We start from the raw sequence: 25,534 nt of genomic DNA, 5'->3' as shown, positions 1-25,534 counted from the left end.
ATAGAAGATGGAGATAGAGGGATGGAATAGAAGATGGAGATGGAGGGATGAAATAGAAGAGGGGGATGGAGGGATGAAATAGAAGAGGGGGATGGAGGGATGGAATAGAAGAGGGCGATGGAGGGATGGAATAGAAGAGGGAGATGGAGGGATGGAATAGAAGAGGGAGATGGAGGGATGGAATAGAAGAGGGAGATGGAGGGATGGAATAGAAGAGGGGGATGGAGGGATGGAATAGAAGAGGGCGATGGAGGGATGAAATAGAAGAGGGCGATGGAGGGATGAAATAGAAGAGGGAGATGGAGGGATGGAATAGAAGAGGGAGATGGAGGGATGGAATAGAAGAGGGGGATGGAGGGATGGAATAGAAGAGGGAGATGGAGGGATGGAATAGAAGAGGGCGATGGAGGGATGAAATAGAGGAGGGGATAGGGGGATGGAATAGAAGAGGGAGATGGAGGGATGGAATAGAAGAGGGAGATGGAGGGATGGAATAGAAGAGGGAGATGGAGGGATGGAATAGAAGAGGGAGATGGAGGGATGGAATAGAAGAGGGGGATAGAGGGATGGAATAGAAGAGGGGGATGGAGGGATGGAATAGAAGATGGAGATAGAGGGATGGAATAGAAGATGGAGACAGAGGGATGAAATAGAAGAGGGAGATGGAGGGATGGAATAGAAGAGGGGGATAGAGGGATGGAATAGAAGATGGAGACAGAGGGATGCAATAGAGGAGGGAGATGGAGGGATGGAATAGAGGAGGGCGATGGAGGGATGGAATAGAAGAGGGAGATGGAGGGATGGAATAGAGGAGGGCGATGGAGGGATGAAATAGAGGAGGGAGATAGAGGGATGAAATGGAGGAGCGGGATAGAGGGATGAAATATAGGAGTTGGATGGAGGGATGAAATAGAGGAGGGGGTGGAGGTATAGAATAGAGGAGGGCGATGGAGGGATGGAATAGAGGAGGGGAAGGGGTCTCTATTGAGCTGCCTCCATAAGCTTGAGGACTTAATCCACCAAATGGAGAAGTCGATTGTGGATTGACGACATTCTTAGACACCTCTCTCTCCTCTATTCAGCCGATCGCTCTTTGTTTCTGGAGAACAAACAGAGGGTTGATGGTTTCCAAGTTTATGTATTAATTGATGAAGCTCAGATCTGGAGAGGGGGATATAGTGTACTGGTTGTGTATGGGGTCGCTCGCTCAACCCTCCTCAACGTGACTGGGGTTCCAGGGTTGTCAGACGTGTTCAGCATTCACGATGACGTTCTGTCTTCTTTTCTCTTTTCTCACAGCTTATTTACATGAAAGACATGTCAGGCTTGCGTTAGAGAGGGAGGGTCGTGCCTCCATTTGAGTCTGAGAAACATGCTGGAAATGTTAATTGTTTTTGTTGAAAGAAAAAGGAGCTGAGATCCATGGGAAAATCTACTTTAAAGGCTCCATGGTTCTTCAGGCAGCAAGACGTGACAGAAGTGTCCCAGCGAGGTGAAGGTTAGGCTACGGTCGGTCAGCAGAATACATTCAGTCAGAGAAACTTCAAGTTGCTACATGGAAGTTTGGCAGCTTGTGTCACAAGGTGCAGGCAGCAGAACCCTACTTAATAAATCAGCCTCTTAAAAGCTCAACAATAAAAGACTCAGTGGTGAAAAAGAGAAACTGTGTTGAAAGAATAAAAGAGCAACATTGAAGAGCCTTCTGTCGTATTGCACCTCATATAACAGCTGTCACCCTCTTCCTCCCCTCTCCTCTTCCTCCCCCGTCATACTTACCTGAGTCGTGAGTCGATGGCACGCTGCTGTCTTTCACGCTGAGAGTATTTCCCTTCATCTCCCTGTGTCTCTTCCTCTCCTCCAGGGAATGGCTTCGTCAGCGCGCTCCAAAGGAGAGCACAAGCAGAGAGTCTTCCTCACCATCTCCTTCGGGGGGATCAAGATTTACGACGAGAGATCAGGGGTGAGTGAGTGATGAGGCTCCACAGTGCAGCTGCGCAGACAGGTCTAGCCCCAGCTGCTGTGAACCTTATAGGACATCCAGAGGGCAGAGGCTAATACAAGTTTAATCACAGTCATGTAGAAGAAAGGCAGCCATCTTGTGTGCCTACCTGGCATATGGTGCAGTTGACATGACAGGGAATACAACAGAAGCAGTCTAGGCGTGCTGTATGGTGGCTAATGTCTGATGATAAAGACCTGTCTACTGTAATGACAGTGTGTATATGAGGGATGTGACGTTGTCCCCTTCCCCCTCCTCCCCTCCATGCTATGAGACAATCTGCCTCCCCCCTCCATTTCATTCCCTCCCTCCCACCCTCCTCCCTCAGGGCCCAGAGGCCTGCTGTTCCATTGCAGGATGATAGAGGGGTTCCTCCTCCCCCCAACCCCCACCAACCCACCATCCTGAGGCTGCTCATCACCGCTATCCGCTAGGTTAATTAGCCCACAGTTCCAACTCTAATCATCATCACTGCTAACTGCTAGTCTAACTGCCCCATAGCTCCACCTCAACTGTCATTAAAAGGGGATAAATATCATCAATTACTCTATACAATAAATGTTACTGTATAGACCCGCTCGTCATCGTTTGATATTTGATGATTTTGGTTGGATAGTGGTGCCACCTGTCAATTGCTGCCAGTCCTGTCATTTATCAACAACAGCTATATAATAACCCTCATTGCCCCATAGTGTGTGTGTGTGTGTGTGTGTGTGTGTGTGTGTGTGTGTGTGTGTGTGTGTGTGTGTGTGTGTGTGTGTGTGTGTGTGTGTGTGTGTGTGTGTGTGTGTGTGTGTGTGTGTGTGTGTGTGTGTGTGTGTGTGTGTATGTCCTATCCCTAACCCTCATCACCGCTGGCGTCTCTGTCATTTTGTTTGTGAATCATTGTTCCCCCAATGCTCTTTCATTTTATAAACGGATTACCCCAACACCACTTCATTTCCCCAACAATCATTATGGTAAAATATGGGGCTTATTCAGCAGGCTGCAGCGTTGCAGAACATTCACGTAGAAATGTGTAATGTAGCAATGTACTGTCATCTAGAGTCTAGATTCTAGACTATAGAACAGTGTCGGCTCTAGTACGATTAAATTCTCTGTTATCATTACACTCCACTGAAGAAGCCCTAGGTCATTTCTTAGTAGCTCCTCCCTATTGTTCGAAGCTTATCAATGCTATTAGTGGAGCAGCAGGTGGGAGTAGATGAGTGACAGCCTAACTACTGTGTGTGTGTGTATCCATGCACATTCCTGAATACACACTACCGGTCAAAAGTTTTAGAACACCTATTCATTCAATGGTTTTTCTTTATTTTTACTATTTTCTACAAATGGACAAATTTCCACCAGTCTAATGTCCATTGCTCGTGTTTCTTGGCCCAAGCAAGTCTCTTCTTCTTATTGGTGTCCTTTAGTAGTGGTTTCTTTGCAGTGTTAGTTGTACTTGTAACCTGGGTGTTCAGCGCTGCCCTGCGGGTGTACCATTCTCTGTTGACAATGCATATTTTGGCATATTGCACAATACACAACAACAACTTCCCCCCAGGCTAGAAAGATCTTCAAAATAAGTTACAATGGGTTGTGTGTGTGGAGTCTGATCTGCACACACACACACACATCCTGATCTGCTGTTATCCATGCAGTAAATGTGCTGTGTCTGCTATTCCAACTGTGAGAGTTGGAAATGAGGAAAGAAAGGGAACAATGGTAAATGTGTCAGTCATCCCTGTCAACAGTAAGACAAAGAGAGAATATTAATTTCCATCTGCCTTCCTTTCTTCCCTGCTGCGGTGTATCTGGAGCACCGCGTTGCCATAGTATTAGAATTAGCAAAGAGCTGTAGCCTACTTACCCTGAACTCCCAGTTCACTCCCTCATTTTGGAACAAAGAATTCTTTCAAGAATGGATGAAATTCATAGAAATGCATTGAGTAGAGCCAAGAGTTCTCTTAGGCAGGTCACATGGGTCTAACTAAACTATAAAATCAGGACCTTGGCCCTACAGTATCCAACATGTGTCTCCAAACCCCCTCCATTTAGTTTTGGTTCATTTCCTGCTTCGGATCTGCCACTTCCTTCTGTTTCAAAGATCTCCTACGTTATTTCGTACTCAAAATGTATGTAATTTCCTCCGTGTGTGTTTTCAGGTTCTGCTGCATCACCACTCAGTGCATGAGATTTCCTATATCGCCAAGGATACCCGGGACCACCGGGCCTTTGGCTACGTCTGTGGGAAGGAGGGACACCACAGGTTTGTGGCCATCAAGTCTGGCCAGTCGGTGAGTACAGGACCTGAGTTCCTTACCTACTGTCACGTTCATAATAAGGACGGGATCAAGGCGCAGTGTGTGTTGAGTTCCTTACCTACTGTCACGTTCGTAATAAGGACGGGACCAAGGCCCAGCGTGTGTTGAGTTCCTTACCTACTGTCACGTTCGTAATAAGGACAGGACCAAGGCCCAGCGTGTGTTGAGTTCCTTACCTACTGTCACGTTCGTAATAAGGACAGGACCAAGGCCCAGCGTGTGTTGAGTTCCTTACCTACTGTCACGTTCGTAATAAGGACGGGACCAAGGCCCAGCGTGTGTTGAGTTCCTTACCTACTGTCACGTTCGTAATAAGGACAGGACCAAGGCCCAGCGTGTGTTGAGTTCCTTACCTACTGTCACGTTCGTAATAAGGACAGGACCAAGGCCCAGCGTGTGTTGAGTTCCTTACCTACTGTCACGTTCGTAATAAGGACAGGACCAAGGCCCAGCGTGTGTTGAGTTCCTTACCTACTGTCACGTTCGTAATAAGGACAGGACCAAGGCCCAGCGTGTGTTGAGTTCCTTACCTACTGTCACGTTCGTAATAAGGACAGGACCAAGGCCCAGCGTGTGTTGAGTTCCTTACCTACTGTCACGTTCGTAATAAGGACAGGACCAAGGCCCAGCGTGTGTTGAGTTCCTTACCTACTGTCACGTTCGTAATAAGGACAGGACCAAGGCCCAGCGTGTGTTGAGTTCCTTACCTACTGTCACGTTCGTAATAAGGACAGGACCAAGGCCCAGCGTGTGTTGAGTTCCTTACCTACTGTCACGTTCGTAATAAGGACGGGACCAAGGCCCAGCGTGTGTTGAGTTCCTTACCTACTGTCACGTTCGTAATAAGGACAGGACCAAGGCCCAGCGTGTGTTGAGTTCCTTACCTACTGTCACGTTCGTAATAAGGACGGGACCAAGGCCCAGCGTGTGTTGAGTTCCTTACCTACTGTCACGTTCGTAATAAGGACAGGACCAAGGCGCAGCGTGTTGAGTTCCTTACCTACTGTCACGTTCGTAATAAGGACGGGACCAAGGCCCAGCGTGTGTTGAGTTCCTTACCTACTGTCACGTTCGTAATAAGGACAGGACCAAGGCCCAGCGTGTGTTGAGTTCCTTACCTACTGTCACGTTCGTAATAAGGACAGGACCAAGGCGCAGCGTGTTGAGTTCCTTACCTACTGTCACGTTCGTAATAAGGACAGGACCAAGGCCCAGCGTGTGTTGAGTTCCTTACCTACTGTCACGTTCGTAATAAGGACAGGACCAAGGCCCAGCGGGTGTTGAGTTCCTTACCTACTGTCACGTTCGTAATAAGGACAGGACCAAGGCGCAGCGTGTGTTGAGTTCCACATCTTTTAATAAAGCGAAACTTCCAAACAAAACAACAAACCAACAACAAAATGTAACATAAGTGGTGCAACTAGCACAAACACATAACAATATCCCACAAACACAAAACAATATCCCACAAACACATAACAATATCCCACAAACACATAACAATATCCCACAAACACAAAACAATATCCCACAAACACAAAACAATATCCCACAAACACATAACAATATCCCACAAACACAAAACAATATCCCACAAACACATAACAATATCCCACAAACACATAACAATATCCCACAAACACATAACAATATCCCACAAACACATAACAATATCCCACAAACACAAAACAATATCCCACAAACACAAAACAATATCCCACAAACACATAACAATATCCCACAAACACATAACAATATCCCACAAACACATAACAATATCCCACAAACACATAACAATATCCCACAAACACATAACAATATCCCACAAACACATAACAATATCCCACAAACACATAACAATATCCCACAAACACATAACAATATCCCACAAACACATAACAATATCCCACAAACACATAACAATATCCCACAAACACAAAACAATATCCCACAAACACATAACAATATCCCACAAACACAAAACAATATCCCACAAACACATAACAATATCCCACAAACACAAAACAATATCCCACAAACACATAACAATATCCCACAAACACATAACAATATCCCACAAACACATAACAATATCCCACAAACACATAACAATATCCCACAAACACAAAACAATATCCCACAAACACATAACAATATCCCACAAACACATAACAATATCCCACAAACACAAAACAATATCCCACAAACACAAAACAATATCCCACAAACACATAACAATATCCCACAAACACATAACAATATCCCACAAACACAGGTGGGAAAAATGGCTACCTTTTAATATGATCCTCAATTAGAGGCAACCATTACCAGCTGCCTCTAATTGGGAACCATTCAAAACACAAACATAGAAATATGACCTACTACACCATAGAGAACCAACCTACCCTTGTTGTAGTGACTCAACTCAAGTACCAGGAATGAGGTGTACAGTGGTATTAGTTAGGAATAACATTACAGCCCAAGTCAACACATTTAGAATACAATACTAACAGGGACTGACCATAGAACAATTCTGGCAAATGCCAAAAAGAGTTGACCTGCCAGTCCATCTGCAAATCTGTGGGTCAAAACCACCAGAAATATGCAATAAATATGCAATAAAACTGAATGTTATCAAAAACAAAACAGCTGATTATAAAACTTTTAAAAACACTTACAAACAATTAAATATGTATGTATTTACAGGAGCTCTCTGCTTAGGCTGCTAATAAGGTGCCGTGTGACCAGGTAACAAATGTGATCTTTGCTCTCTCCTGTGTTGTGTAATAAAGGAAAAGCCAGCCAATGGTCCCAAAAGATAAAATGTATACAGTATATAAATAGATAACACATTAGATTTGCAGGGCTCAGTGCTCTTGATGGCTGTAGATAGTGTAACGATTGTCGTTGGTGGAAGAAGGTGAGGACCAAGGTGCAACGTGCCCTGATTGAGAACCAGACCTGGCCAAAAACAAAGAAATACAAAAACATAGAAAAAATAATGTAGAATGCCCACCCTTGTCACACCCTGGCCTAACCAAAATAGAGAATAAAAAGCCTCTCTATGGCCAGGGCGTGACAGATAGCTGCAGATAACAACAACTCCGTATTGGCAGGGCACTAATATGATCCGTGTTCAGTCAATATCCGACCTTAACCAACTAAGACGGATAGTCAATTAGGCTGCATGAATAAATTATTCTTATGTCACATGTCAGTTGGGAACCAGTTCATAATAACAATAAGGCTTTGTGGTATAAGTTTGTGGTATATTCTGCTCTCTCTCTCTCTCTCTCTCTCTCTCTCTCTCCCTCCCAGGCGGAGCCACTGATCATTGACCTGCGTGACCTCTTCACGCTCATCTACGACATCAAGCAGCGAGAGGAGATGGAGAAGAAGTCCCAGAAGGACAAGCAGTGTGAGCAGGCCGTCTACCAGGTAAACAACAACAACACAACTGTTACCATAGCAGTTATGCATCACAATAACACGCCGATTTGAGTGTACCCATGAGTGTAGTCTACCAGGGAAATTGCTGTGGACAATACTGTCCAGGCTTTGTCTGTTCTAGTGATTCTAATTCTGTGACCAGAGAACACTTCCTGTTCTTTCACTGTTCAATAGAGCCCTCTTCAACCTTCAACCACTCCACTGTGAGATTCCACTGCATACACTATAAATGAGGATTATTCATAGAAACAACTGAATGTGAATGCTTTCAGCTTTGGCTGTATATGCAGACTGCAATACAAATGATTTTAGTTTACTTGCTATACTATACATATGTGTTATACTGAAACAGGACTCCATGCAGCAGAATAGCCCCGTCAATGTAAAAGGCTTAATGTAATGAATACCTGTGTCTACAATGGAAGGAATTATTATGTAGGAAATATTACTGAACTGTACAGTAACTTAGACAAAAGTGTATATTCCCCCTGAGCCTAGCAATTGATTGTTGTCCTATCTAATGGACATTCGTATTTGCTCTGTATTTCTAAAGACATACATGCCACTGTGTGAGGTCCTGTTGTCACTTTGAGAGGACATCCTGTGCTTTTCTATGACATCATATGTGTGGTGGTGTCACCTTGATATTTCTTTCTGGTTCTTCAAAATGAAAAATTACACAATTAGTTTGATATTGAGATTGTTTCTAATGGGTAAATATCTCAGGAATAGTTTTCAAAGCAGTGTAATATATTTATTTTATGTCAAATGAGAGCTAAATAAGAGCTTGTTAATAAAAGTTCTCTGCAGTTGACATCAGGATGCGCTAACTATGTTTTTTACCTACTGTCCCCATTTACTGTAATGTTAAACGTTTCATATTACTATCAACCATTTACTGTAATGTTAAAAATATCATGATACTATGAACCATTTACTGTAATGTTAAAAATATCATAATACTATGAACCATTTACTGTAATGTTAAATGTATCATATTACTATCAACCATTTACTGTAATGTTAAACGTATCATATTACTATCAACCACTTACTGTAATGTTAACTGTATCATGTTACTATCAACCATTTACTGTAATGTTAAATGATGTATCACATTACTATCAACCATTTACTGTAATGTGAAATGTATCATATTACTAATAAGCATTTACTGTAATGTTAAAAATGTATCACATTACTATCAACCATTTACTATAATGTTAAATGATGTATCACATTACTATCAACCATTTACTGTAATGTTAAATGATGTATCACATTACTATCAACAATTTACTGTAATGTTAAATGATGTATCACATTACTATCAACCATTTACTGTAATGTTAAATGTATCATGACTATCAACCATTTACTGTAATGTTAAATTATGTATCACATTACTATCAACCATTTACTGTAATGTTAAATGTATCACAATACTAATAACCATGTACTGTAATGTTAAATGTATCACATTACTATCAACCATTTACTGTAATGTTAAATGATGTATCACATTACTATCAACCATTTACTGTAATGTTAAATGATGTATCACATTACTATCAACCATTTACTGTAATGTTAAATGATGTATCACATTACTATCAACCATTTACTGTAATGTTAAATGTATCATATGACTATCAACCATTTACTGTAATGTTAAATTATGTATCACATTACTATCAACCATTTACTGTAATGTTAAATGTATCACAATACTAATAACCATGTACTGTAATGTTAAATGTATCATATTACTATCAACCATTTACTGTAATGTTAAATGTATCACAATACTAATAAACATGTACTGTAATGTTAAATGTATCACAATACTAATAAACATTTACTGTAATGTTAAATGTATCACAATACTAATAACCATGTACTGTAATGTTAAATGTATCATATTATTATCAACCATTTACTGTAATGTTAAATGATGTATCACATTACTATCAACCATTTACTGTAATGTTAAATGATGTATCACATTACTATCAACCATTTACTGTAATGTTAAATGATTTATCACATTACTTTCAACCATTTACTGTAATGTTAAATGTATCATATTACTATCAACCATTCACTGTAATGTTAAAAATATCATAATACTATGAACCATTTACTGTAATGTTAAATGTATCATATTACTATCAACCATTTACTGTAATGTTAAATGTATCATATTACTATCAACCATTTACTGTAATGTTAAATGTATCATATTACTATCAACCATTTACTGTAATGTTAAATGATTTATCACATTACTATCAACCATTTACTGTAATGTTAAATGTATTATATTACTATCAACCATTTACTGTAATGTTAAATGTATCATATTACTATCAACCATTTACTGTAATGTTAAATGTATCATATTACTATCAACCATTTACTGTAATGTTAAATGATGTATCACATTACTATCAACCATTTACTGTAATGTTAAATGATTTATCACATTACTTTCAACCATTTACTGTAATGTTAAATGTATCATATTACTATCAACCATTCACTGTAATGTTAAAAATATCATAATACTATGAACCATTTACTGTAATGTTAAATGTATCATATTACTATCAACCATTTACTGTAATGTTAAATGTATCATATTACTATCAACCATTTACTGTAATGTTAAATTTATCATATTACTATCAACCATTTACTGTAATGTTAAATGTATCATATGACTATCAACCATTTACTGTAATGTTAAATGATTTATCACATTACTTTCAACCATTTACTGTAATGTTAAATGTATCATATTACTATCAACCATTCACTGTAATGTTAAAAATATCATAATACTATGAACCATTTACTGTAATGTTAAATGTATCATATTACTATCAACCATTTACTGTAATGTTAAATGTATCATATTACTATCAACCATTTACTGTAATGTTAAATGTATCATATTACTATCAACCATTTACTGTAATGTTAAATGTATCATATTACTACCAACCGAATCCTAATTGACACATACAAAAATAAATAAATACAAATATTTGTTTCTTTCTAACATGTTTTGTTTCCTCCCCAACACGTTTTTTTTCTGGGTCTCAGGAGGATAAAATAGATGAAGCGTCTCTCACTTCTGAGTTCCTAATAGGATAGGCCTCTTTTCCCCCAAGCCAATGGCTGATGTCCTTGCATGCTCTTGGTCTGTTGTTCTTGCTCTGTTCTTCTCTCTGTTAATTCTCACTGTTATCCTCTTTGTTCTTCTCTCTGTTCTTCTCTCTGTTATCCTCTCTGTTCTTCTCTCTGTTCTTCTCTCTGTTATTCTCTCTGTTATCCTCTCTGTCATTCTCTCTGTTATTTGTTCTCTTTGTTATTCTCTCTGTTATCCTCTCTGTTATCCTCTCTGTTATTCTCTCTGTTATTTGTTCTCTTTGTTATTCTCTCTGTTATCCTCTCTGTTATTCTCTCTGTTATTTGTTCTCTTTGTTATTCTCTCTGTTATCCTCTCTGTTATCCTCTCTGTTCTTCTCTCTGTTCTTCTCTCTGTTATCCTCTCTGTTATTCTCTCTGTTATTTGTTCTCTTTGTTATTCTCTCTGTTATCCTCTCTGTTATCCTCTCTGTTATTCTCTCTGTTATTTGTTCTCTTTGTTATTCTCTCTGTTATCCTCTCTGTTATTCTCTCTGTTATTTGTTCTCTTTGTTATTCTCTCTGTTATCCTCTCTGTTATCCTCTCTGTTATTCTCTCTGTTATTTGTTCTCTTTGTTATTCTCTCTGTTATCCTCTCTGTTATTCTCTCTGTTATTTGTTCTCTGTTATTCTCTCTGTTATCCTCTCTGTTATCCTCTCTGTTATCCTCTCTGTTATCCTCTCTGTTATTCTCTCTGTTATTCTCTCTGTTATTCTCTCTGTTATCCTCTCTGTTATATTCTCTGTTATTCTCTCTGTTATCCTCTCTGTTATTCTCTCTGTTATCCTCTCTGTTATTCTCTCTGTTCTTCTCTCTGTTATCCTCTCTGTTATTCTCTCTGTTCTTCTCTCTCTTATCCTCTCTGTTCTTCTCTCTCTTATCCTCTTGTTATTATCTCTGTTATTCCATTTCTTGTTCTGTTATTCTCTCTGTTATTTCATTTATTGTTCTATCTGTTATTCTCTCTGTTATTCCATTTCTTGTTCTATCTGTTATTCTCTCTGTTATTCCACTTCTTGTTCTATCTGTTATTCTCTGTTATTCCATTTCTTGTTCTATCTATTATTCTCTCTGTTATCCTCTCTGTTATTCCATTTATTGTTCTATCTGTTATCCTCTCTGTTATTACATTTCTTGTTCTATCTGTTATCCTCTCTGTTATTCCATTTATTGTTCTATCTGTTATCCTCTATGTTATTCTCTCTGTTATTCTATTTGCCTCTGTATGTTCTTGCCCTGTTCTTCTCTTTATCCATCTTCTACTTGTTATGTAAAATGTTCCTTCTCTTCAACCATCACACAGACCATTCTGGAGGACGAGGTGGATGATCCAGTTTACCAGGTAGGTCGCCACACAACACCTACACAGCAGAACTAGCGATGGAACCCCATGTAACGTTTACACTCTAGCTTCTACAGACACAATTGTTTTCACGTGATTAATTCTATAGAATTAAAAAACACTTAACCCTTAATGTAAATATCTGCCGCTGATCTGCTTGAATTAATGATTCATGATACCCAAACCATCTCAGTAATACGTAGTAGACCAACCATCATAGTAGACGGTTTTGTTCAACCATTTGACTCTCCCATTGCCAGTGCAGTGTTGTAAAACCATATTTTCAGTTGATCTGTGTATATGTACTGATTTTCTTCTAAAGACCTATCTGACTGGTTGTTCTCCCCTTTTGCTTTTGGCTGAAACTGGAACATGATACTCTACTCTGTTGCTCACACTGAATACAGACAACACTAACCCTTACTCTGAATGCTTATGTTCAGTGGTTATGCCCCACCCCCTTCAAAACCTTTCTAATGTTTGCCCCTTTAGGTTTTACTACAACTGTATGCCTGAAAAAAACATTTCATTTGTAATTCTGTAGTAGCATTGGCTGTTTTGTTTTGAATACAAGAGTCCAATGACCATTGGGCAGAATCCTGACTTGAGATCTGGGCGTGTAACCGATTCAGACTTTCGTGTAAATCAACTAAGTTACAAGCGCGGATCTCAAATCAGTATTAGGCCCTCTGTGTCTAGGTGGTAGTGGAGGTGGAGATCAGAACACTTAGACCTCTACAGTACCTGTTACCACTGCCTGACCAATTACTGTACTCTCTCCTCTCCTCTTATCTTCTCTCTCTTTCTTTCTTTCTCTGTTTTTCTCTCAATTTATTTTCTCTCTCTCTGTCCCTCAATCTTTCTCTCAATCTCTTTCTTTCTCTCTCTCTCTCTCTCTCTCTCTCCCCCATGTATCCCGTCATCCTCTATCCCTATTGGCCCCACCCACTTCCTTTGTTGTAGTACATTGTGTTTGAGGCTGGACATGAGCCCCTCCGTGGCCACCAATCAGAGGAGAGCGTTTACCAGGTACAATACCAAGCCCCGCCCCTTACCTTTTGTAGAGTAGTCAACCCAGAGCTTTGTGTTACAATAGAATATGTATGTTTGTTAGAGAGCAGAGCAGAGCAGTACACTCTGGATATTATTATTTTTAAATAGTATACTCACAACGTTCCTAATGTAAATGATGAATAACATCTCAAATCCACAGTTCAGTGAAGTGCAGTCAAGGCCAGTTATTTTGTCAGACCAATTCATCAAGGCTTCTCTAGAGTCTATGTGGGATCCCTGCAGACATCCAGAGGTTTGACCTTCCCGTTTAGGTCAAGGGACTAAGAGCAGCTTCTAGGAACCTAGAATGTGATTTAATCTTTCCTCCCTCCTCTCCTCCCTTCACCTCCCCCTCCTCTCTTCTCCTCCCCTTCTTCCTCCCACTATCTCCCTCCCCTACTCCTCTGCTCCCTCCATCACCTCCCTCCTCTCTTTAACTCACCCCTCATCCTTCACCTCCCCCTCCTTCTTCCCTCCTCCTCCCTTCTCCCCAAATCCTCCTCCTGCATCTACCTCCCGCCTCCCTCCTCCTCCCTCCTCCTCTCCCTCACCTTTCTGAAGATGTAAGATGCATAGAGATGAATCACTTGCCATGCCATTTGATTTCTGAATGAAACAAGATCAGTAGACAAGAAGAAATTGCAGCCCAATGCCAAGTTAGCCAGCCCAAAGAGAGAAAGGGAGGCCATATTGTTGAATAGGGTTAATAATGTGAGGAAAATAAAGAAAAGAGAGGAGAGGACAGGGCAGGACACGATCCTGCATTGTCAGTGTCCATAGATTTAAAACTCCTGGTTGAACATTGTATACATGGAGAAAACCAGCTGTGTGATCTTAATGCCCAAACAGAGAAGTAGCATGCACAGTCTGACAGTATTGCTTACAATCAATATTGATTCATGTAGAATTAATTCGAGAGCTGTACAGCTGTCGAAATGTATTTGCATAACATTGCTTTTAGACCAGACCACAATATCACCATGTGTAGACCAGAGAGCCATTCTGAAATGAAGACAGAACAGTAGCTTTGAGACACCTCAGTAGAAACGATTCTTTTTGAAATAAATGTGTTTTTGTCCGTTTTCAGCCTTGGTAAATGGTGTTGCTCACTGTATTGTTTTATTTTGACTGGACCTCCAACTCAGGTCCCCACCGCTACCAGTCAGCAGAAGGGAGAAGGGATCTATGACGTCCCAAAACGCCATTTTATGACTGTAGGTGTTTTTGTTGTTTTGTTCGTCCACTCCCCCCACTGGCAAACCTCTCTGTCTCTCTTAATGGAGAACCTCCCCTCTTCTTTAGTTTCCATTGATGAATCCCTGTCTGTGTGACCACTGTTATACACAGTATACACCCACAAACTGGTCATCGACTGGTTATCATCAGCGTGTGTCTAGGTCATGGTTGCCTGCCTGTGCACTAACTAAATGATATAGATTTTCCTGGCCAAGGAATGATATATAGAAATATAATCTATTGCTTTGGAATGGTCAACCGTTGGGTCTTAGTCAACTCTAGAGGTATGATGATAAAATGATTTTCAGGACTTATGCATAACCTGCCACAACAGAATCATGATTTGTCCCTTAAGCTTGGATGTCGCACCAGCTACAGATGGAGTCTTTGCTTCAAACCCTCCACGTCATTTACAATATAACTAGGAGGAGTATTACACACACGGTTTTATTCGTACTTTTCAGTCTCAGTTCAATGGTGGGTTGTTCCATCTTCCTGGGAGGTGGAAATGACAGGTTTGCTGGTGGAGCTGCATGCAGACAGACAGAGGGGTCTCCTAGGTTACCACCCCACTCATAAAAACACCGTACCTGTATGCAGAGCAAATATATATTTTTAACAGCAGATTAATTTCTACCACAAAAAATAGACAGGTCATGGATTAACTGTTTGTTTTTACGAGTCTCCACCATATCAGATGCACTAGTCGTTCTTCTCCAAACCGTCATCCAAACATTTATTTAAAGCTGGAATCTTTAATGGGGAAACTTCCATGTCCGTTTGTGATATTACATCGACAAAGAAGTTACTGTAAACAACCAACACGGTGTTTCCTCTCTGACATCACTGCACGTGCGATAGAGGAGCACAATATGTATCAACAAATGTTGCACCATGCCGCTCCTCAGCTGGGCAACAAACGGTGGTGGTGCGGCTAGTGGAGCCGTCTTTATATACTGCAGGATTCCATCTTTAAGTCCATTGGTCAAGACGTACATGGAAACAGAAGAATGTGTGCTTACTTTTTCTCTTCGCATTCTTCCTGTGCTGATCGTTCAGCAGCACATCAACTATCTATGGTAGCTACACTGTCCCCCTGCTATCTCTCCCCAACACACATCATGCTAGCTGGTGTTGTATCGGTAGCTGCCTCCACATCTCTAAGAGTTACTGCTTGTCTGTTCATTCAGTTGGAGCTCTACTGAGAGCCTAGATGCCCAGCCTGACATGTTCAAGTTTAACTTTATTTGTTGTATGAACATGATTCACAAGTAAACTTGAACTTGAACGTGTGTGTCACTCTGCCTGCCAGTCAGCCGGAGGGGAAGGCCTATAGAACTATAACCACCCTACCTTACAGACACCCTACCTTACAGACACCTGCCTCAGCCCCCTTAAGGTTAAATGAGACTGTCACACCAATACATCATGTATAACAACAATATGGTGTAATGTATGTCCTGTATATGATTGGTTTCCTCCACACAATTCAAAGAGGGTATGGACAATGTTATGTTAACCCCCCCACACACACACACACTGATTGCTGTCTTCACCTTATTTTCTCTATTCTTTGTGTGTGTGTGTGTCTTTATTTATGGCATGCAAATCCTGTGTGTGTTCCCGTGGTGATACATTGTCTGCTTGTGCATGGCGCCTGCAGTCTGTGACATATTGTACATTTCATGTGTCTAGCTGTAGAACCTCTGTCCGTCTTCCCTACCTCCTCTGTATTGTAATTATACTGTCAGAGCGCTGGGCGTATATGGCCAGGGGGGTGAGACGTAGTAGTAGGAACGGTCACGTCTGCAATATGGGTCAGGTGGTTATATTGTCTTGTAGGAGAAACATGGTGGCCCCAAAAAGCACATGTATACAGCCTACATCCTACCACCTAATGATATCATATTATCTTGTGTTTTAGGGGAATCACAATGGTAATGCATCATGGGACATCAGGGGATGATTTGATTGGTAGAGACGGACAGAGGAATATCTAATCAGCGTTCGTTAGATTGGAATGAATAACCCTTTTACCCAGCCAATTACAGAGCACCATGAGAGATTCATTTTAGATCCATTTTCTGATAATGAAATGAGAGGAAAGAAGAGCGAGATGTTTCTAAGCATCACAGTACAATTCTCTACAGTACACACACACAGACACACACAAACACACAAACACACATAGCCACCCTGTTATAGATCAGTAGAATGTGTTATTATGTTAAAGCAGATCTGGCTTTTGTTTTGTTGTGAAATGTCGCTGTTCTCTTTCTCTGACCCTACCCTTTATCCTGCACAGAACATCAACCACTTTGATCTGTTTGGAGACATGTCCACTCCACCCTCGGTGAGTAACTGACCTTCCCATTCAAAATGTTGTATTAAGAATGATTTGTTGTGATTAGAGTAATACAGATGCTTTTCACTACAGGGTGGCTCAAGTAAATACATTACATTACCTCTATTCTAAGTAAATAAACTGCAGGACCTCTATTCTAAGTAAATAAATTGCATGACCTCTATTCTAAGTAAATAAATTACAGGACCTCTATTCTAAGTAAATAAATTGCATGACCTCTATTCTAAGTAAATAAATTGCATGACCTCTATTCTAAGTGAATACATTGCATGACCTCTATCCTAAGTAAATAGTCACAATGATCCCAGTGAAATAATACAGTAGGTGCCAGGTTTACATGTGTGTGTGTGTGGATGATTTGCCTTCAGATGCCCCCATCCCCGGCCAACACTTTGGACCCCAGCAGGAGCCACCACCAGCACCAGCACCAACACCCCACAGAGATGTTCACCGGCCCCTTCAGCCCCACCTCTGTCCCCTCGGGGTACATGACCATGGGGCCAGTCCAGGCAGCCCAGTGGGCCCAGCAGGGATCCTTCTCTGGCCAGGCCCAGACCCTGGCCTTTGGGGTGCAGGGGCCCCTCCAGGTTACCCAGGTCCTCCCGGGAGGCCAGCCCGTCATCTGGAGCCAGGCCAACATCTTCCCTGCCACCCAGCAGCAGTGGGCCGCCATGGCTGCCTACATGCCCGCCCAGGCCGTGGGCGTGGGGGGTCACCACCTCCCCATGATGGTGCCCATCACCACCGTGTGCCCTGGCCCCCAGGGCCTACACTACGACCTCTCCTCCACCCCCTCCTCAGCCATCACCAGCCCCCAGCACCAGGCGATGGACCCCGCCCTGCTCCAGCAGCTCCAGCAGCAGCACAGCCTCAGTGGGGATTCTGACGCAGGAGAAGGCCCCTCTTCACTGGGCCTTGTCATGGTGGGCAGCAGGTGTGGAACACCTGGGCCGATGAGTCCCACTTCAATGGGTCTGGGTGCTGTGGGCAGGTGTGAGACGCCTGTTAGCCTTGTCATGATGGCGAGGTGTGAGACACCCGGCCCTGGTCCAGTGAACGTGCCTCCTGACACCCTGGTCTGTAGCCAGCTGTGCCTGGGGTCACCGGCTGTGATGTCCCCATTGGCCTTGACCCAGGAAGAGGAAGGCAGCTGTAGTGACCTTGACCTCTCTCGGATGACCTTGAGTCCTGGCACATCCACCTCACCCTCCACTGACTCAGGTAAGCTCTCCCTACTGCCAGTCTCTGCTACATTCATACTAGACTAGATAGACAGTTACAGTACAAGTAAGTTACCCAACCCAAACCTTAACCTAACCCTACCCAAATTGATAACGTTCAATGCTTTATGTGAAAAAGGTACACCCAACAACCAAAACTCCTATACCTCCCACTCTCTCCCTGCAGCCCCAGCCCCCCAGCCTGGACCGTCCTCAGACTCCGCCTCGTCCCAGACCAGTGACCCCCCCACAGACCACTCTCCCATCCAAACACAGGCCACACCCCCCAGCACCAGGGAGGATGACTCGGTGAGTCTCGAATAAGCTGATCATGATGATATAATGATCTATCAAATAGTTGGTGGATAGTTGTCTTAATGGTTGAAGTTATTGCATTAACTTGTATCTGTGGATTATACTCATGTGGTATTGACCATTCTCTCTCTCTATCTATCTATCTAGGGCTTATGCACCAGGGCTCTGTCTCCCTGTCCATCTGGAGATGCTCCACCTGATTCTCCCCAGGCCCAGATCTGTCCACAGGAAGACAGTTAGAGAACTCTGGGTGGGTCTCCTCTCCTTTCCTATACTCTCCCTCTCTTCAAGCACCCTGTCCTCATCCCATCCCTCTCTCCCTCTTCTGTTCTATTGTCCAACCTTTTTGTATCCCCTTAAGGCTCCTTAAAACATCTCTGTTTTATTGATTGGTCTAACAACCCTTTACCGCTCAGTTCTCGTTCTCTGTGTCTGTCTGGGTTTTTTCCAGAGACACAGATCTCTTCTTTGTCTTTGAGGCTCTCTCTGTGTCTTTGCAGCTGAATGGTTTTCAGCCAATTATTTGGTTTAAGACTTACTTTATTATGGCTCTGTAATACGTTGTAAAATGGAACATTTCTGCATTGATTCTGTACGAGGACGTAAGGAACAATACTGCCACCTGCTGTCTATAGGCTCATAACTGCACATATTTCACACATGAGTATATCTGAAATTCAGTGTGTGTGTGTGTGTGTGTGTGTGTGCATATGTGTGAGTGCCTTGCTTGTATGTGTTTTAATGCTGGTCCCTCCCTTTCCAGGAGAAGGAACCTCTGTGACCGTCAGGAGGATAGAAGAAGATGAGAGGAGAAGAGGACAGCGGACTGAGAGATGGAGGAGAGGAGACTCTGGACTCCTATGTCCCTCCTAATAACTTGATTACACGGATCTCTGTTCTGGAGAATGCAGATATTGGCAGCCTAAAGCAGCAATATCATAGGATTGGCTTCTTTCCTGAGCTGGACAGCACAACACTCTCCTCACATGCTGTCTTTCCCCCCACCCGCAGCCAATCGGAAGCCCTATCTCCCATGAAGTGACCTATGATCTTTGACCAAACTGTAGCAGTGGGTCGTTACCACGACAACTTCCTGCCACAGGTCAGTGGGCGGAGACACCTTATCTATCATGTGACCTGGGAGGACCAATCAAACTGCATGGTCAGGATGAGGATTCTCATGGGTTCTAAGGATTAAATCATTTTTGGGGTGATTTTGAGGAGGAATGGTGTCCTATGGGGTTATACCCTTCGTTTGGAGAACTGCCACCCGCCTCAGAGTACTCACTGTGTAGAACAGATGGATTTGCAAAATGTTTTCAAACAGCTGACTTGTTCTATTGGCATGAACAGACTATGTATTGTGGATCCAGCGAAACACAGCAGAGACTGCGAGACAACTGTTCTCCATAGCTTCATAGCTTCCTTTTCAATGCTTAAAGATAAAAATATAATTTTTATTTTGTAAGCTGCGACTTCTGAGTTGACGCTTCTGAGCATTTTATGGATAACGAAAACAGCTTCGAGGCATCAGTCGAAATAATTCCTGTTTGCCAAACTTCTATTTTGTAAATAAGATTTCCTCAAGACCCCTTACACCGGAATCTCTGTGCCAAAAGATAGGCCTGTCGTCTGCCTCTCTGATGCAACCTACCTGTGGCTCTCTCAACTTTAAAGCAATGCCATACCAGCACCTCTGTCTGTATTGTCTGGATTTTTGCTTTGCTTTCTTGACATTTTAATTGATTCTTTTACTTTCTGTTTCTGTGTTGGGTTTGGTCAGTCAGTCTGTGACATATGAACTGTGAATCTGTGTTACATAGCCGTTGAATCAAAGCAACGATGGGGGACACCTGCTACCTACGTAGGACGTAACTCACTCTTTTGAAAATAAAATGGCCATCCTCACACACAAAATAAAGGATCCACAGGCCAATAAAGTCTGTCACTTTTACCTTTTAACTGTTTTAGACTACTGAACAGGTGTACTACCCATCCTTAAATGTTTGCTTTCAATCTCTTTGTTGACCTACTCAACTGCTACCAGACCTGGGTTCAAATACTATTTAAACCTTCCAAATACTTTTGAGCATTTGCTTAAGCCTGCCTCGAGTGCCATGTTGGCGGGGTTTGCACTTTAGGGACTTTTCTATTGATTCTATAGCAACGGGCAAGCTCAATCACACACCGCTAAAGTATTTGAAATGATTTGAAATACTATTGGAACCCAGGTCTGCTACACATGGGTGGTTTCTAGGATTCAAACCAATAAGCTAGTTGTGACGGCCCAGCCAGCAGTAGACTCCAGAGTGCATTACTATGCCTTATTATCATCGGTTGTGTTGCGTTGCTCCTTCACTGTTATATCGTCATGTCATTGTATTACAGTAACACGGTTGATTCATGTCACTGTTATATCGTCATGTCATTGTATTACAGTAACACGGTTGATTCATGTCACTGTTATATCGTCATGCCATTGTATTACAGTAACACGGTTGATTCATGCAACTAAAGGTTTGGGGCATCTGGTAGGTCCGTCTGCTCCACAGAGTTACAAATGGCAAAACGTGGTGACTTTAGAAGATTATGAAAGAATAGAGATATTATTGCTTTTTACTTCTAGACTATGATGATAACTGTAACCCTGCTCGTATAAGAAAATGCTCAATTAAATGGTCCAACGATATTTTGTAAATTTGATTTAGGAATTCCAACAGTGCTGAAAAGAGAAAAGGACTTTTGTACGCATTTTTCTTCCCATTCACTGTACTACTACCCCCACTGTTCAGTCACAAATAAAATATCATGTGATTCCCACTTTGCTACCTGAATATTTGATTATGCTGCCAATCAAACATTTTTTAGCGCTCTAAACTGAATATAACTCAAGCCTTGCTTATTTACACCTTGCACTAACATGTACGTTTTGTGATCTGATCAATGTGTATGCAGATTATTTGACAGATATTCTTTCAAATATACAGTATGAATGTATTTATTTATTTTAAGACAGTTACTGATGCCATAAGTCAAAGACCTATCTGTCAATGATTTTAGAGGACGGTATAATGATGATTTAAATGGTTTACCGTCCAGATCTGTTTACATTTGATTGATATCCAGACACAATGCGTGTCTAACCCCATTTATTCCTGGTTATAACATGCGCCCTTGTCCTGCACTTGTACACATTCTGACTGTGCCCACATTTTTAGACTGGAGTAGATGATTAAAAGACACCTTGTGATCTGATTGTGATCAGATCTTCCTGACCACCTTTGGAGGTAGTCAGGGACCTATTGTTTCTGGATATCAAATCAAGTGTAAACAGACCTGGAAGTTCAAACCATTCTGCTTCACAGGTTGGCATTTATTGGGATGTCTCATGTACTGGAGGCAGCTATTCAGAGCGGTCACTAGCTGGCACAGCCACAAAGTCAAAAAATCTGATTTTAAACCTTAACACTGCTAACCCTAATGCCTAACCCTAACCTTGAATGTAGACCAAAAAGCAAATATGTGTTTTCATTAATTTTGACAATAGTCAATTTTGACTTTGCAGCTGACCCATTTAGCATAAATCACTAGATGGGTCAGGATTAATGACAATAAACATCATCTTGCTTCTGTTTCATTATTGTTTCACTAATAGATAATTATGCTGTGTTTGTAACCAATTGGGAAGGTGATATTTACCACATACGACTGGGAGAAATCCACTTCAACGGTCCTCCAACTGGTAATTAATAGTGGGCAACATGTCTGTCATCCTGAGGTCCCACTTCTCCCACATGCTGACCTCTGATGTCACAGACTAAGGAAACGTCGATAACAGCATTTTACGCAGTTAAATGCAACAAGATATTATTTATAAAAAGCAATCTATTAATATGTTTTTTGAACACTACTGTTTTTCAAGCATGATAGCTGTACTTTTGGTTTCCCACATGATTACAAACATAGCATTATTCAGTTCGGATTCCAGACAGGACATTTGTATTTTGTTCCAACACAATGGATCCAACAGAGGGTGCTGTGTTCCTGTTACAGTATTACCAGGGTTGTGTTCATTAGGGCAAAACCAGGGTTGTGTTCAATGTCACAAACCAGGGTTGTGTTCATTAGGGCAAAAGCATTAAGGAACATTTGGGATTGGAATTTCAGTTTACTCCCCGAATTGGCTGAAATGGTCCGGGAATGGGCGCAGGGAAACTCTGCTATGGGAAGCTAAACATTGGGAAACACAAAAAATACAAGTCATGTTTGTTGGAGTGTTTAATTAATGATTTCCCAGACCACAAAACCAAACAGCTGACCCAGGGTCAGAGCGTAACGATAAGTCTATGTCCCCGATAATATTAATCAGTGTGTTTACAGACAGACCTACTGCGCACACACACACAGAGTTGTGTCGTCCGGTTGGTGTCAGTCCTGATCCACCACCCTGTTCTCTGGTTCCATGTAGAAGCCTTTAGCGGTATTTATTAGAGAGGGGTAAAGAAAGATTTTGTTCGGGCGCCAGGCAGGTATTAACCATGCCGAAATGAAAAGAGTAGAATAGAGAGAGTACCACTACCAGACACACACACACACACATCAGCAGAAGAGACTGCCTAGAGTATAGCCTGTTCACCAGATAGCCAGTGGAGAGAAAAGAGAATACACACCATATAAAACCCACATCACAGCACAGGGGTAACCCCAACAAGAATACCTCATACAATAATACTAATACTAATAATGGCAGAGCAATTTCACAGCAACTTCATACAAGAACGAACGCAGTCATCAACAGAGGATTTGCAATAATCTGTATTATTTTCTAGTGGATGAGTGCAGAGGGTATGAATGTGGGGGGTGTTCATCGACACAAAGGCCTTAAAAATGTCCATAGTCTTCTAGGCCACATGTCATTAGTACACCCCACCTCAATACAGTTCACATAATATACAACTTGCAAGCAACCTCCCTTTCAACTAAAATGTCCATCCAAATATTTCTGGCAGGGCAATAATAGTCCAGCTCTAATGAACTTCAATGGGATGTGCATTTGAAAAATAGAGAGTCTGTTGCAGGGTAAAGCACTGGAACGAGAGGGAAGAGAAAGAGAGAGAAAAAGAGAAATCTTAGCTGTAGTGTGTACTGTCTGACTGTCCGATGGTTTGTTGGTTTGTATGTTAAAGCTTAGCAACAATGTTGCTACTAATCCATGCGATCCATAACGGGCGCGGTCCCAAACAAAATCAACCACGATCTAAAGCGATCCCACCGACGATTGAGTTAAATACTTTATAAACTACAAACGCTGAAAACAAACAAAACTTCTGCAGCACACACAATCAAACAGTCGCGCCACCCAAGAGCTGAATGAGCTCTCTTTATTTCCTCCTTCCTTACTGCTCATGCGCTCTTAAAGTGGCAGTGCACGGTGAAAGCTCCGTGCAGATTTCGCCACAAGCCTACAGTCAGCCCATGCTACTGCATCCTCTATGCTGCACTGTGCCGGCTCCTACTCTGGTAAGACCTTCATTAAGTCTATGTGTGTGGAAGATATAGATACAAGGGCAATGGCAGTCCTCTACAAGCATCAAGACTCTATACAGATGACAGACAATGTATGATTTAGTGTGAGGTTAATTTGCAGTACACTTACTCCCGATCGTAAGGTTTTAGACTGAAGCCTTATCTGGGTACAACGAGAGGGAAGATTTTTCTGGATTTAAACTGGGCCAGTAACTGAAAAAGCCTTACAGTAAGTGGGACACTTGCATAAAGATTTGTTCAACTGTTTTCAATTATATTTTGTTTTCTCTCTTCCTACCCCAACCCCACACCTCTCCATCTCCCTCCCCCTCTCCCTACCCCCACTCCCTCCCTCCACGTCTCCCTTCCCTTCCACCCTCTCCCTCTCGCTAACCCTCTCACCCTCACCCTACCTCTCCCTCTCTCTAACCACCTCTTCCTCTCCCCCTCCCTTACTCACCTCCCTACCTCTCCTCTCCCCCTCCATCCATCCTCTCTCTCCCCTCCCTCCTCTCCCCCTCCTCTAGGACACAGTGAAAGGCAGCATGGTGGAGCATGGTTAGAGGGGGTGACAGTGAGTCCATCACCTCACTGACTGCCAAGAAGCTGCCTACGCCACAACTGATGAGACTCTGGGGAGAAGCTGTGCATTACATTCCTGACTTCATCCGCAGTGCAGTGGGAATACTGTCTCTCTTTCTGTACTCTGTTCTTGCCACTTCTCGCTGTCTCTTTTTTATACTTCTCCTTTCTCTTTCTACATCTCCTTTTCTCTTCAGCAACCTGGGACCCTTTGTCTCTCTCTCTCTCTCTCTCTCTCTCTCTCTGTTTGCCTCTCCCTGTCTGTCTCCCTCTGTCTGTCTCTCCCTCTCCCTGTCTCTCTCTCCCCCTGTCTCTCCACCTGTCTCTCTCTTTCTCTGTCTCCCTCCCTCAATCTTTCTTTCTCTGTCTCCCTCTGTCTCTGTCTGTCTCTCTCTATCTGTCTCCCTTTGTCTGTCTCCCTCCCTCTGTCTGTCTGTCTCCCTCTGTCTGTCTCCCTCTGTCTCTCTCTCCCCCTCTGTCTGTCTGTCTGTTCTGTCTGTCTGTTCTGTCTGTCTCCCGCTGTCTGTTTCTCTCTATCTCCCTCTTTCTCTCTCTCTCTGTCTCCCTCTCTGTCTCTCTCTCTATCTCCTCTCTCTTTACCTCCTCTCTGTCTATAGGTGTCCTCTACCTGTGTGTCAGACTCAAGTCCTGAGCTGGTTGTGATGTTGTTGCCTGTGTGACAGACGCGACTGCGATATGAGCTGGTGACCTCCAGAGACTTCTCCCACGCTATCTCCCTGAAGAAGAACCTGATGAGACAGCTCCTGCCGCTATGCTAAACACCATCCCTCCTGCCTGCTTCAAAAACAGATTGGCTTTTCTTAAAAGACTCCCTCCCTCCTCAATCCAACTGTACTTTATATTTATAAACCTATGAGAGATGGTGATGGTGATGATGATGATCATCACAATGATAACAATGTATGCATCTCTCTCATTAGGCTCT

General features: G+C 42.3%; 1 protein-coding gene across 2 annotated transcripts in view; it reads left to right on the top strand.

Annotated features, from left to right (window-relative positions):
• The window catches only part of LOC110530980 (disabled homolog 1), a 73,167-nt gene extending 51,867 nt beyond the window's left edge, over positions 1-21,300 (top strand). The window contains exons 4-14 of one of the 2 annotated variants that reach the window (XM_036986176.2): positions 1,862-1,960; positions 4,147-4,278; positions 7,624-7,743; positions 12,253-12,291; positions 13,255-13,320; positions 14,490-14,558; positions 16,886-16,933; positions 17,314-18,166; positions 18,353-18,474; positions 18,628-18,730; positions 19,244-21,300. In XM_036986176.2, coding sequence (XP_036842071.2) covers positions 1,862-1,960; positions 4,147-4,278; positions 7,624-7,743; positions 12,253-12,291; positions 13,255-13,320; positions 14,490-14,558; positions 16,886-16,933; positions 17,314-18,166; positions 18,353-18,474; positions 18,628-18,720 — 1,641 coding nt within the window. In that variant the 3' untranslated portion in view covers positions 18,721-18,730; positions 19,244-21,300. The remainder of the gene's footprint in view (positions 1-1,861; positions 1,961-4,146; positions 4,279-7,623; positions 7,744-12,252; positions 12,292-13,254; positions 13,321-14,489; positions 14,559-16,885; positions 16,934-17,313; positions 18,167-18,352; positions 18,475-18,627; positions 18,731-19,243) is intronic. The other variant, XM_090182591.1, reaches the window with a different exon arrangement.
• Positions 21,301-25,534: the final 4,234 nt, after the last annotated feature.

Source organism: Oncorhynchus mykiss, chromosome 8 (assembly GCF_057628025.1).
Source record: "Oncorhynchus mykiss isolate SJ-2025 chromosome 8, ASM5762802v1, whole genome shotgun sequence".
NCBI classification, from domain to species: Eukaryota; Metazoa; Chordata; class Actinopteri; order Salmoniformes; family Salmonidae; genus Oncorhynchus; species Oncorhynchus mykiss.
Note: the sequence above shows the minus strand (reverse complement) of the source record. Positions and strands in the feature narration are given on the sequence as shown.